This window comes from Apus apus, chromosome Z (genome assembly GCF_020740795.1).
Source record: "Apus apus isolate bApuApu2 chromosome Z, bApuApu2.pri.cur, whole genome shotgun sequence".
In the NCBI taxonomy this organism is placed as follows: Eukaryota; Metazoa; Chordata; class Aves; order Apodiformes; family Apodidae; genus Apus; species Apus apus.
In genome coordinates this window covers 53188132-53202883 of record NC_067312.1, presented here as the reverse complement: position 1 = coordinate 53202883, position 14752 = coordinate 53188132, and the positions used below count along the sequence as shown (strand labels likewise).

The 14752-nt window shown below is 43.8% G+C and overlaps 1 protein-coding gene across 1 annotated transcript in view; it reads right to left on the bottom strand.

Annotated features, from left to right (window-relative positions):
* LOC127395557 (neuronal acetylcholine receptor subunit alpha-7-like) overlaps window positions 1-14752 on the bottom strand; it is a 62284-nt gene that overhangs the window by 19417 nt on the left and 28115 nt on the right. Inside the window, exons 3-6 of the mRNA XM_051642698.1 lie at window positions 8461-8505; window positions 6645-6754; window positions 3319-3398; window positions 1869-2036 (exon numbers count right to left, since the gene is read on the bottom strand). Coding sequence (XP_051498658.1) covers window positions 1869-2036; window positions 3319-3398; window positions 6645-6754; window positions 8461-8505 — 403 coding nt within the window. The remainder of the gene's footprint in view (window positions 1-1868; window positions 2037-3318; window positions 3399-6644; window positions 6755-8460; window positions 8506-14752) is intronic.

The window sequence follows — 14752 nt, the reverse complement described above, 5'->3', positions numbered from 1 at the left end:
GGCAATTGATAAGGGAGAAAAGACATCCCCAAATCAGTTACCAGGCAAAAGACATTTTCAAACACTTGTGGCCAATGATGCAGACATGGATGAACAGATTAAAGGGGACAAAGGACAATGTGCCTCGGTCCAATGTTGTTTGAAAGCTGAAATACACTACAGGGTTAAATGACCCAAGAAAACTCTTAGTGTGCCAGTGTCTTCAGCAACATCTGAGGCAACAGTGAAAGATGTCTGCTGTTCTTAGTCCATCTTCTGTGTTTCTAGGGTTTCTTTTTATGCCTTCTGAGTCATTAGAATGTGGCTTAGTCAAGAAAGATCATCTGGGCCAGATCAAAAGAGTTCTGAGCATCACACCTCAACAAGGAAAGATTTGCAAGCAGTGGCCAAAGTTTAACTCAGTACAATCGGAATTCTGTCTTTCTGGATCAAGAGAACAGAAACAAAAAGCTGATGTCATGTTGAATAGCCCATGCAGCAGATTTTCTGTGTGACGAGTGCCACAGGTTCTTATTTTCTGTCATTATCATAATAATTTGCTTTGTTTTGTCAGGAAAAACAAAGAGGATATAGCTTAAATTTCAAAAGAGATTTTAAGTTAAGCTTAAAACTGTTGTTCAGTACTGCAAGGTTGGCCATGGTGACCCAGCTGCAGCAGACTGCAGATGCTGTGTGGAAAGAACTGCAGCAGCACAGGAAATGTCAAGGGAGTTGGAAGAATCTTGTATCTTTTATGTCATCATAGCTCACTTCTTTTTTGTTTCTGTGCACATAACAAAAGATATGACCACGTGTATGTTTTGGCAGGAACATGGCAAATTGCCCATAAAGGATCTTGCTGTGGCTTGTCTGAGATGTTACTTAATGCTTTTGCTGTATGAGCTAGGTAAGTGTCTGTTTTATCCACCCTTGGGCAGGGTTGAAGGCAGATAAACCACAGGTCAGTCTCTTCATCAGATACGCAAAAGTATTGGACTGAAATAACCAATAAAAAGGAGCACTGGAAAGTCAGAAGTGGTCTGAAATGGACAGACTTTAGGGTAACTTCCCTATGGGGTGCTTCAACTTCTCATGAAAGTGAATATCAATTATGTTCCTTCCTGTATTCTCAGATGCCCTGAATAGTAAAACTACTGCACATAGCTGGTCAAGGACAGTTATTTCCTTGTCTGCATATCCTGACTAGAAGATGAAATGTCCCTTCTGCAAGCTTTGCTTAGGGTCGTCTAAGGTCTATCAATTTCTATAGCATTGCTTCTGACTTATATCTACATGAATGAGTTCAAAATAACTCACTAGGAGCTCATTCCAAATAAGTAGTTCTGGATATAGATTCCTCTTTTAAAAATACAGGCATCTTTGAAAGCACAGAAGGAAAAAGAGACATATTGAACAGCAGTTATCTGCAGTTATTATGAGCTGGTAGACACTTTGATGGTTTTCTGGGTGAGACAGATCTATCTCTATAAAAGCTTATTCCAGTTTTGCTGAAATACTGTTTTTACACTAATCAAATTTTGGCTGACATGTTACAGTAGATGTCACTGTCCTGTTCCGTGCACCTCCATGGCATATGCAAGTTTAGTTCTGATGAACTGCTCAAATGTAGCAGGAACAGGAGATTTCATTTACCTACTCAGTTGCAGGCAATTGCTTTCAGACACAGTTCAATTGACGCAGCTCAAAGGTTGTCTCTGATCTGTGAGTTTTTTCTTTTTCTATTTTTTCCTTTTTTTTTTTTCCCTGCCTCTTACATAGTGGCTTTTAATATTGGTGTTTCGTGTCCCAGTAGGATTGACAATTTCTATATATTTAGGGTTTGCCTTTGAAAATTAGAATAATGAAAATTTTCAGGCCAGCCTATTTACCCACTAAATCCCATTCTCCATTTGAGATGTAGTTGGAAGTATCTGCATCGAGCATCTGCAGGTCAATCAACCAGCCACTGTGAGTCCAGGAGCCAAACTTCAAATCACACTTCTGCACGTCAAAGGGGAACCAGCGGACATCAATATAACATGTGCTTTTCAAAATGCCTGCAGACAGAAATCAGCCAGAATCAAGCATGTGCAAGGTACAATTCATCTCTACCTTTATCTGTCTGATCAATTGATTTTGAGCAACTTTTATTCCCAGAAGTCTCTGTGGCATAGTCATGGGGTAACCAAACAAGTGCAGGTGGAAGATACTGCCATGAGTGGAATAACTTCACTTCCTGAGACACACATTAACATCCCTCTGTCTTCCACTGCCTCCTTGAGGTAGATTGCCTGGGACACTGGCCACCCAGGAGCAGTCCAGCCTGTCTCCTAATGCTGTCTGGCCTGGAAGATCACAGGCAGTGCTACAAGGCCAGACAGGAGCATAGAGTGCCTAGACTTCCACACCTTGTGCCTGCAAGTACTGTGACCAGTTCTTTAAACAGAGTTCCGTGTCAGGCCCTGCATTAGACCCACAGTCCCTTAAAAATACATTGTTTATCTTCAGTATGTTAACCTGGACCTTGAATTTTACTCTGGATGTATCTAGGCCATTATTATGTGACATCTTAAGTTTAGGAGATTAATACTTGTATATTGTTGCAATTTAATTATTTCATTTATATATATATATTCAGCTGAGAGAAGGAAAAAGTAAATACAACACCTAATGGATGCTCTAAATGTTCTTGGGGCCACAGCTTCAGCTGTGGGGCTTCCCCAAACAACTGGCAGTGTAACAAGTTTGGAGAGAGAGATGAACTCTGCAGCCTGCATCATGGACAGCTGGTGACAAAGCACAGGGGTCATCCCTGCAAGCCCTCATGCCTGTGGACCTCTGGCTTGGCAGCCTTGTCTTCCCTCACAAGTTCATTGCATGCCAGCCAGCTCAGAAGCACTATGTGAAAGACAGCAGTAAAACACCAGCTAATGTGAACCCCAGCTCTGAGTCCCCTAACTGAGCAAAGTTTGATATTTTGCAGTAAGTGCTTGATCCATGCCTTTTGAAAATAGAATCTCCAAAACAGAGATCCTTGATTCCTGTCTTTGCCTGCTGCTGCAAAGGTTGAGAGCACTCTGGCATAACCTTGTGTGCAAGACCATGTCCCTGCACAAGCACTGCTGCTCTAGGAGGGCTGAGTTCCCTTCATTTGTCCCTTTAAGTTCTGGGAGGTCTCACTCCCACCATCATGGCCAGTTTTGGATGGGCTACATGGAAGCTTGCAAAATTTCCACAGAGTGCTTCTAAATACCTTGGTTTCATTTATGAAGGAAAACTGCTTGTACTTATTCAAAGCTACACATTGACTTAAAGGAAAAAATGCCCTCTGTGCCTTACCTGGAGGAATATATTGGCAGGATCCAGAGTAATTCACCAGCACATTTGTGTGAAATGTCGCATCAAATCTTTCATCCGCACTGTAACGGAGTATAAATATTAAAAAAAAATCACAAAAAACCCAAAACAACAACAACAAAGAAACAAACAACCCAAAACAAACAAAAAAAGTAAAAGCCAAGATCATATTTAAGTTAAGATGTAGTAACTGTCAGCATAAAAATAATATTTTGGCTGAATTAAAGTCCTACAACTGGGTAAAGCAGTCAGTGTCTTGGCTTCTCATAAGCATTGTTGGCCTGCACCCAGCTATGTTGATTGGATGCTGTAAGAAGGATTTGAGGATTGCATCCTCAAAGAAGTAAGAGGCAGAGCTGTGTGATGTTTCAGGGATTTGAAGCAGTGAAAGAAACAAGCTTCACAGTAGCTATATCCAAAGACCAGACCAGGTTGAGGCTTTTCTGAGACTGCTGTAAGAATCATGTAGCTCATAGTGTAAATTAAGTTATCTGGCACCCACATATCTGTTGTAAGAGTAATGGTGGCCTGTCACAGTTTAATGCAGGGCCAACAATTAAACTAATAACAATAAGCTTTCTATCATCTCCTCCTCCCAATCCAGACAGGGAAAGGAGAGAGAGAATAAGGAGAGAGCCTTCTGAAAGGAAAACTAAACTAGACAACTTTAATGAAATACAAATGATAAAAAACAATACGTACAAATATGTACACATATGTGCAGGAGTGTACAAAACCTCTATCTCCCCCTCCCTCCGCCCAGCAACTCCCACTGCCCTCTCCTGAGCTGCAGGACAGTCCTGCAAAGGTTCTGGAGCATTGCCAGGGGTAGCAGCAGAGCAGAGTGGAGCTGAGGGCAGAGATAGGAGGGTCAGGAAAGCACAGGCCTAGGGATCAAAGGGGATGGATAGACAGAGTGCTCCCTGGATGCTGGCCATGAACAGAAGAAGAAGCAAAAGAGAACTTAACTTCCGTGATCCCTGAATTTATACTGAGTATGATGCATATGAGATGGAATATTTCATTTGGCCAATTTCAGACATCTGTCTAGTCCACTCCTCCCTACGGGAGGGCTATAGATACGACCCTTCCGCTTCTTTAGTGTCTGAAGCAGCAGATTCTACAAGCAGAGCAAATTGTCCTTGATCTCTCTGCAGTAACTATAAACATTCCTCTGGCTGGAAAACTTGCTGTTAATTTCGGCAAGTGTGCTGCTTAGAAGAGAGACCACTGAAGGAAAAATATCAGTAAAAGCAAAATTGGCTTCATCCTGGCCAAACCAGGACATGGCCTGAGAAAGCAATTCTGCAGTCTCTCAGAATGCAGAGGGACCAAGGGTTTGCTTGAAGCAGTGGAAGAAAGCACTGGGGAGAAGTTGTTTTATACTTGGGGCTTGTAGGAGGAGATTCATTGAGGTTCTGAGAGCAGAAACCAGGTGAAAGGGGCCAAGAAAAGATAATCTATTTGGGATTCTGGCAGCTCTGAGGAAAAAAAGAAAAAGTGAATAATGAGCCAGGCAAGGATAAGAACTCTTGTACGGAGTAGGCCTGGGGTCTTGTTCCAGAGCATCTCTAGGGAAGACATTAACTATTGGAAGGTTCCCCTGTCTGATGCTGCAGAACCTTGCCTGTCATGGCCACGTGCACGTCTGTGTTGCATGATTACACCATCTTGCACACCCCCTCTCACAAGCAGATGTTGGAAATTCAGGCCCTTTGTCTCTCCTGTGACCCGCTCTTTATTCATGTTTGAGTCCTCAGTATTGTCCCTAGCCCAAAACCAACAGGATAAAATTGAAAAAGCTAAGTGCAGAGTGAGTGATAACTATAAAAAGGCATAAAAGGCAGAAAGATATCTTTTTATAATTACAAGGTAACAAGGAAAAGACAAAATACCAGATAGAACCATTACTTGCTGTGGCAGGAAAGGAAACAAGGTGCAGAGAGCTGCAGTATCCTGCACCCTTTGTGCTTCACTCTTCACAAACTGTGAAGTACAATTAATCCTCGCACAGTGACAGGAGTCCAGGGCAGAATAGGAGAGGAACTGGCTAGAGAAGTGTAGATAAGACAGATTCCTGTTGGCAGGGCTGATGAAATTTACTCTTGAGAACTGAAGGGACTGGCCGAAATATCCTCTGAAGCATTAATGATTAACTGTGAGAACTCATGGAGAACAAGGAATGACTCAGTGAATTAGAGAAGATCAAAGAGAATTTTGATTATTTTTTTTAAAGGTGAAATTATAGACATACCAGCTTAACTTCAAAGATAATGAAGGGAAAACAGCTGGCACAAATTTGTCAAAGGTCAACTGCATGAAATCAATCTAATTTTCTTACTAACTCAGTAAGAGGATGCAGATGATATATCTGAATTTCAGAAAGTGTTTGCCACTTCATGTTCTTATAAACATATTACAGTAATATGTACTAGGCTATACACCTTCTTTTTAGAGACTGAAAAGGAATAAAAAGACCATTAAGGAATAAAGATTTCTGAAAAGGAATCAAGGAATAAAGTAAAACTGAAATAAAAATGAACACTTGAACAGTCCAGGTCACTCTGAGCCTCCTTCAAATATCTTGTGGAGAGGGTTTGGAATGGAAAATGAATCTTGGTTAACAGGGAAAACCAGCAGAATTAAATTCAATCTGTTTGACTAGAAGGTATTACCCTTACAACTGTCACCGAAAGGCAGATCATCTGGGGTTTGTGATAGACCAAAAAATAAATCCCAAACTAAGATGTCAATCAGAGCAAAACCAAAATCCCCTCCTCCTGGAAAGTGTTAAGGAAACATCTGTCTAGAGATCTTCCACACAATTCAAAACTGCAAAATTGTTCACTAGAGAGCTGGATTTGCCTCTGGAGGAGGAAAGACAGATTAGAGAATGTTCAGAGGGGAAGAGAAATGATGGACAGATTTACAAAATGTGAATGATGAGGAAAGTGAGAAGAAAAATCTGTTTGTTTGGTTAAGGCAGGAACACTATGGCAGACACGTGATAATTTTCCAGAGTCATTTTAATTAACTATAAGGAGAATATGGATTGTTTTCTCTCTGCATTCACTGGGAAAAGGTTCAGAAGACATCTGCAGAACTGCAGCAAGCAAGATTTAGATTGACTATCAGAAAAAAAAAAAATCTATTCGCTGGTACTTCTTTGTTTTTATTGTTACTGTATCAAGAGCAAGAGCCAAATCCCCATGTGGCAAAAGCCCCAGAATATTAGTGGAACATGGCTGATTTCCAGCACCTAATGCTCTGGTTCTAGGCTCCCACCAGCCACTGCACATCTCACTTACCTGTTATACAGAAGAATGTCTGGTACCCAAATCTGGTCAGCTGGAAATCGCAAGTTCTGCACCCCTGGGTATTCATATTGATCCCAAGACAAGTAAACATCAACCCAGTACTGTTGGCAAACACATACATCAGATTATATGAGCTGGTAAAAGTCTTCTAAGTTATCTGGAGTATTATGGGAACAGAATGGATTTTCCCAGTAGCAATAGCAGTAGTATGAGAACAGTTAATTGTTCAGCTTTAATTATCAAGAAAAGTTGGCATATATACTGAGAAATCTACAGTGTGAAAACTGAAAAGTGGGAGCTGTATTTTAATTTAGTGTCTAACCTCTCCACCTTGCAGCCCAAAGCCAGGAATCCCAAACCACTTCTGGTGGGCTGGCAGAAACACTGGCAGCAGGCACCTCCATGAGGCCTGCTGGTTCTGAGCCGAGGTGGTTTGAATGGCTTGGGTGTCATTGGTGGAATGTGGACCATGGTCTCACAATCCCCCTTTGGTGGAAATAATTTAATTTGTTACAAAGTTTGGGTGATTCTTTCAATAACCATCTTTCTATGAGAGGTAGGCAAGTGAATTGTAGGTCCCAAACAGTTGTTTCTGATTTCCCTTCCTCCTCCCCAACACAAATAGTTAATTCAAGAAAGGTGCAGGCACAGCTTTTTTTGCTGAACCTTATGATTTACAGCAAAGCTCTATGAGGGGGCTGCAAGGGAAACAGTTACCAGTGCTATAAGTGAAGAACATCTCTGCAAAGGACAGAACACTCACAGGCACTGTTCTAACAATCCTGTAGTCTTATAGGTTGATCTGGGTTAGTTTTTGCAATAGAAAGCAACTAATTTCTCCTGTATATCCCAGAAGATAGCTAAGGAAGAAACAGCCTGTCCAGTTGCACCCATTAACACACAAATATTATAGTGTTTGGCTGCTAAAGTCAAAGCAGAATTAGTTCAATCATTCTAGTCTAGGCTTTTCCCTCCAGAGCTGCATCTTTACTGAGCACAAGCCATTAAGGAGATCAGTTTACATATCATAGGAAAGGACCATATCTCCCGTTGTATGTGACTAGCAGCAGACCTGACAAGAAAGTTTCTCCACCAAAGCCATCAGTGAAGATTAGTTTTGCTTATCCTGCATGACCACTGCAGCTGACTTCTCAGCTGGAGCAAGCTGCAGAAGCAGGAACGTTTATGGAAGAAGTCTGCAAAGCGTGAGGGACGGCAATGTTCCCACTGACGTGCCTGGGCACTGCCAGCAGCAGTGCAGCACGGGCACTTTGCAGTCCCTGGCCACCCCACCACCCAGCCTAAGCAGTCTCCACCTGGCTTCTGTGTTCAGGGGCAAGTGCTGGGGATCTTTGTGCCGTGTTGCCCATGAGGGCATCCATGGCTTCCCATTTCAGACAGTGGTGGGGATTTTCTCAGAAGCCATGAGTGCTGGGTGCCTGGATCTTACTGGGTGTCTGACTCCTTCACGACAAGTTGCTGTCACTGGCCTTGGGCACCTTGAAAAGTCTCCCCTTCTGTTACAGTGTGACCATAAATTTGGGCTCCTCGTTACTAGATCCCTACATCCACTGGCCTAACAACACAAGTGGTTTCACCCTCAGAAGAGTCAAAAGATTTCAAGTAGTCTCTTGCGTTTCAGTTTCAAGGTTCAAAGGAGAAGGATTTTTCAAAGGACTCAAAATGCTTGTTTGTTACACATTATAGACAAGTTAAAAAACAACAACCTTATTTTTCAGCTAAGAAGTCACATTCAGTAGATCATTGTTAGAAAGGATTTTTTTCTCTATTGACACAGGTCACTCACCATTTGCAGCCAAGCATTTGTGATCAACACCTGATTCTTCTCATCCTTTGAATAAAAGGGTGAAGGAAAGGGAAGAGAAAAAGAGATAAGACTCAAAGTACAGTTTGATTACAGTTGGAAGAGATTTTAGGAAAAGCAGATTCTTAGGGTAACTAAACACAAACTTTATGGAGTAGATTTTGAGCTCAGTGAAAAACCACTGAATTGCATTACATGGCTCAGATGACAACGGCTCTTTTCCATCTTTTAAACATACAGACCTCCTGCATTTATTATAACTGATCAACAACAGAAGTGAGAATAATAGAGAATTGCTCTTATTTTGCTGGAGAACACTTAGCAAAGATTTTTCCTTCTAGCTAGTTGGTCAAAACAAGGTATTTTCCAGTACCACACAACATGCAGTAGTTGAAGAGATTTTATGATTGTGTTTGCTGCCACTGCAAAACAATGGTGAAATGGTGCTGGAAGTGGTGTTCCTTTGGAGAGTCAGTGTTCACATAGCTTAGCTCAGGCTGAGAGGGCTGGCCATGGGCAAAAGCAAGCACATGGCAAAAAGACACAAATGCTACCCAAGAAGAAGCTCACGTGGTGCCTACACAGAGCAGAGAGCTGAAGTCTGTAGGTTCAGACACCTGCGTGCTGAGGCTGTGGGGAAGCAGCTGTGGCTCACAGCAGAAACAAAGAAGCCCTCACCCTGCTGGTCTCCAAACATTTTGGGGAGCAGCAGTGTGCCCAGTTCGCTGCAGTTAGCCTGCAGGGGCAGGATCCTGTGGTGCTATGGCCACAGCAGGGGTGGAGAAGCAGGGCTGTAGAGTTACTGTGGTAGATACCCCTGCCTGGTACTGCTCCAAATACCACCACAGGTGTTCAGGAGCTCAGTGGCGGCTGGCGCACTGCATAGCCTGCTGCCTCCACACCACAGGGAGGGGTTTCTTCCACCTCAATGCATCCCCTGTGTCCAGCCCTGGGCACAGCAACCATGAATTGTTAGAGTTCTCTATTCTTAAAGACGTCAGGAGGGGCCAGGAGGTGAGGGAGTAGGTGGAGGAGGAGGGAGCAAAACTGCCACCCTTGACATCCAAGGGCAAACTTTAACTTGTTCAGTAGCCTGATTGCCAGAATCCCTTAGGAATCTGCTCTGAAGAGTATAGGAGTGCAGGAAGGTTAGATGGTCTTCAAGGAGGAAGTCTTGAAGGTGCAGGAGCAGGGCATTCCCACGTGCTCTAAGGCAAGCCAATAGCATAGAAGACCAGCCTGGCTGAACAGGGAGCTTCAGCTACTGCTCAGGGAGAAAAACAGAATCTATGGCCTTTGGAGGAAGGGGCAGGCCACTCATGAGGACTACAAAAATGCTGTGAGGCTTTGCAAGGAGGGAATTAGAAGGCCCAAAGCCCAGCTAGAAGTTAATCTGGCCTCTATGGTAAATGTTAACAAGAAGTTTCTATAAATATATTAAAAGAAGAAAGACCAGGGAGACCCTCCATTCTCTGCATTAGATGCAGGAGGAAACAAGGTGACAAAAGATGAGGAAAAGGCTGTGGTGCTTGAAGACTTCTTTGCCTCAGTCTTCAGTAAGAGAACCAGTTACATTAAGGTAATCCAACTCCCTAAACTAGGGGACAGGGACCAGGAGCAGAATGATACCACCACAATTCAAGAGGACATGGTCAGTGACCTGCTACACCACATAGATGCACACACTTATTAGCAGTCCTGGCTGACTGGAGAAGTACCAGGGGATTGGAAATAAGCCAGTGTAACCTCCATATACAAAAAAAGGACGGAAGAATGATGCAGGAAATGACAGGCCTGTTAGTCTGACTTCAGTACCTGGGAAGCTGATGGAGCAGATCATCCTGAGCATCATCATGCTGTACATGTAGAACCACCAGGTCATCAGGCCCAGTCAGCATGGGTTCATGAAGGGCAGATCCTGTTTGATTAATCTCACCTCCTTCTGTGACAGGGTGACCTGCTTATTGGATGAGCAAAGTTGTGGTTGTTGTCTACCTTGACTTTAGCAAGGCCTTTGACAAGGTTTCCCACAGCATTCTTCCAGTGAAGCTGGCTGCTCGTGGCTTGGATGTGCACACACTTTGCTAGATAAAAAACTGTTTGGATGGCCGGGTCCAAAGAGTTGTTTTCAGTGGAATTCAATCCAGTTGTGGGCTGGTCACAAGTAGTGACCCCAGGGCTCTGTACTGGGGCTGCTCCTGTGCAACATCTTTAGTGATGATTTGGGCGAAGGGATAGAGTGCACCTTCAGTAACTTTGCAGATGACACTAAGTTCAGTGAGAGTGTTGATCTGCCTGAGGGCAGGAAGGCTCTGCAGAGGGATCTGGGCAGGCTTAATCGACGGGCCAAGGCCAATGGCATGAGTTTCAATAAGGCCAAATGTTGGGTCCTGCACTTTGGCCACAACAACCCCACGTAATGCTACAGGCCTGGGGAGGAGTGGCTGCCCAGCAGAGAGGGACCTGGGGGTGCTGATTGACAGCTGGCTGAACATGAGCCAGCAGTGTGCCCAGGTGGCCAAGAAGGCCAACAGCATCCTGGCCTGCATCAGGAATAGTGTGACCAGCAGCTGAGGCTGCACCTTGAGCACTGTGTGCAGTTCTGGGCACTGCAGTATGGGAAGGACATTGAGGTGCTGGAAAGGGTGCAGAGAAGGGCAAATAAGCTGGAGAACAGGTCTTATGAGAAGAGCCTGAGGGAGCTGGGGCTGTTCAGCCTGGAGAAGAGGAGGCTGAAGGGAGACCTCATTGCTTTCTATAGCTATTGGAAAGAGGTTATAGTGAGGTGGGTGTTGGCCTCATCTCCCTGGTGACCAGTGATAGGACAAGAGGAAATGGGGCCAAGGTCTGCCAGGGGAGACTCAGATTAGATAATAAGAAAAATTTATTCACTGAAAGAGTGGTGAGACTGACCAGGGAGGTTGTGGAGTCACAGTCATTGGAGATGTTCAAAAAAAGGGTAGACATGATGCTTCGGGAGGTGGTTTAATGGTCATGGGAGTGTAGGGCTGATGGTTGGACTTTATAATTTTGAAGGTCTTTCCCAACCTAAATTATTTTATTATTCCTTCCAGAGAACACTCCAGCTTTGACTGAAGTGCATCCTGAAGCTTGGTTTTAGATGCTGTACTTGGGGGCAGGCCCGACCAATGCAGCCACTCTCCAAGAAAACTGCATTCTTGGCCTACAGGCATACCAGAAAGCAAGTTTCCCCCTCTGATTCAGCTCAAGGGCCTCTTGAGCACCTGTTGGAAGGCACTGCTATGGCCTGACCCAGGTGACTCACTTGTTCACAGCTAAATGGAAATCCATTCAACCTGTTTTCTTCCAGATTGCCTCCCATGGTGCATTGACTTGACTCGTCTTCCTTTAAAAAAATTGAAATAAACAATGATTTGAGCCCCTGAAACACTACTCTTCTTTTTCTAGGGACAATATTTTTATTTTATTGTTTTCTCCCCATTCTTCTATAGCCAAGTAGAAACACAGAACTCCTGCAGGGATCAGAGATTAGCTACATTACAAGGAAGATAAGATCTTTGAAGGACAGGTACAAGTTTTAGCATCAGACGAAGCTGTTGTGAAACTGCAGCAAACCCTATGAGCTGCAGCCTAACATTGCTGGACTGCAGTGATCAAACCCCAGGGTACAATGCAAATGTGTGGGAATGTGGATGCCCTAACAGGATGCAAACACTCCTGCCAAGTATCAGGCAAGTAACAGCCAGACAGGGAGCTTCACCAAGGTATGACTGCAGATTCCCAGGCTAACTCACAAAGCAGAACCTCCTGGAGAAGTCTCCTAATTACTGATTCCCCACCACTTGGGGCACTGGTACTGCTGAACCCTTGAAGCTTGTCTGTGTCATGATCTCTTCTCTCACTTGACTGTTTGAGCTGCAGAAACACCCTAACCTAGAAAGGGATGATATATCTGAAGGACTGTTAACTGTTTTGGCACTGTGGGCGGAGTGATCCTCTGCAGGTAGGCTCCTGTCCCCAGAAAAAGCAAACTTCAGGTTTTGCCATAGTCCTACATGCAAAACTGTCTATTACACTACCTCCTCTTCTGCTCCTCTTGCACTCCCTTGAGACCTGCCTAAACTGGTTTTGCTGCTGGGAGATACCACACAACTATCAGCTGGGATTTTATTTCATGTTTTACTGTTCATACATTTCCCTTTCACCAATCTGCTTCTCCCCAAATCATGGCAGCAAGTACGTGCATCTCTTTGTGTGAACCGCAACCCACCTCCAGGGGTCCTGTCTATCTGCAACTCCTTGGTTACAACTGCTGAAACAATTGTAAGAAGGTCCACAGAAAAAAATAAAAAAAGAATAATCACACAGAGGACAAAGCTTTATAAGACTTATTTTAGATGCTGAAGGATTTGAAAGGGTAAACACTGACTTGCAAAGGTATAAAATAATAAGGCGAAAAAAACCCAGACCTGGTAATTAATGGAACCATCAGATTGTCAACTGACCTGAAAAATGAAAGCAACTCAGCAATACAGAGAGTGTGCCAGATCTTTCTCATCTGACTGGTGCCTGCCTGGCCACTCCTCAGTTGTTTTCTAGGGATATTAAGCATGAGGCTTGTCTGAGTTTCTCATAAAATCCCAGCAATATTTTGTGTTGTTAGGAATCAGTAATTGCTTTATACTTGTAAGCTGCTCACAACCTCCCAGGAAAGTGCTTCTGCATACTGCTAAAGAAGCCTGAACACCATAACTGAAAAGACGGGCTGCAACTGTTAGGTAGTTTCTTTCCTGTGCAAAATGAAGGATTTTTCCCAGTCTACATTGCACCCGATAGGGAAGGGGAGATGGGGACCTTCCTTTTTTTGTTGGCTACCTGAGAGCTGCAGGAGGATGCACTAAAGTGCAGCGTAGAACTGGGAAGAATATGGGTTTCTTGCACATGGAGATGCCTTCCCTCAGGAGCCTTTCATATGTGGCTTTGGACACACAAGGAAACTCCCTTTCACCTGACACAGTAAGTTTACACTTGACAGACTCCATGTCTGCAAAGGAAAACATCTAGGACTGGCTTCTCTATTTCACAAAACAGTTTCCCTTACCTGCTCCTTCATCACACTTCTGTGAGCTCTTTGTTCAAAGTCAGACATGAATGACCTTGGTAACCTGCTTTGACTCCAAGCAATTTGTATTTCAGGTCATGTTAAGTTTACTATCTTGGTAATGCTTTGCCTCCTCTTCACAGGGCTGCTGTGCTCACCATGTTTATACTGCTCAGATTCATTTTGCAGGCAAAGAGAAGCTTGTGTATTAGAGTTCTCACAGGTTTATCTATAGCATGACCATGCTCTGCATGGTCTTCCCTGTCTTGCAGTCCACAAGAGCACAAAGTCTAACCAGGGCTTTGGGCTGCTTATGAATCTTTCATACTTGGGGAAAAAAAAAAAAGTCACTTCAGGATGTTTTAATGGCCATTCAGAGTCTGTTCTATTCTCATCCTTACCTTCAGGCTGCTGAGCTTTCAGGGGATGTTTGGCTTTAAGGAAAGGAAAAACAGAAAATGTTATTTCCATATTCAGCACTTATCAATAGGTGCAGCCTGATGGGTCCTTCTTTTCACAGAAGATAATAGAATAGAAAGTTTTCCAGACAAGAATCTTGAGTTTGCTGAAGTGCCTTGATTTTCAGGAGCGGTAAGGCTCACTTTGCACTGGGCATGTATCTGTCCAGGTGAAGCTCTCTTGTTAAGCCCCTTCTAGAAAGGACCCTGAGGAACCTGGCCAGAGGAAGACTGCGTGCTGGGGCTGCCCAGGACATTAGGGCTGTTAAAGTCTGCAGTCTGAATCCATCCTTTGTTAGAGCAAGAGACCTTCAAGGGCAGAGATGTTTATGGAGCTTTTGGTGGTTTACTGAGCCACATAACTTTCACAGAATCACAGAATGTTAGGGGTAGGAAAGCACCTCTGAAGATCATCGAGTCTAATTTTGCATCCTGTAAGGAAACAGTTAGGCCTTTGGAGGGGGCTGGTTGCCTTGCCTTTCCAGAGCTGTAGAGGAATCACGGTTCTTTCTGTCTTCATCCTGATCTGTGGGCCGTGTGCATCTTTGAGATACCTGAGCACAGAAGGGACCATATTTGTCTGTTACAATTTGTCTGTTTACAGACAATCATGAAATTGTGTGTGTCTCACTCTGTCCCAAGAGGCCTCTGATCAGTACTGGTTTGTCTACTTCAAAGCTAATTCTTGAGCTTGAATTGCTGGAGGCAGGTCTCTCACTGTTTGTCATTGGTT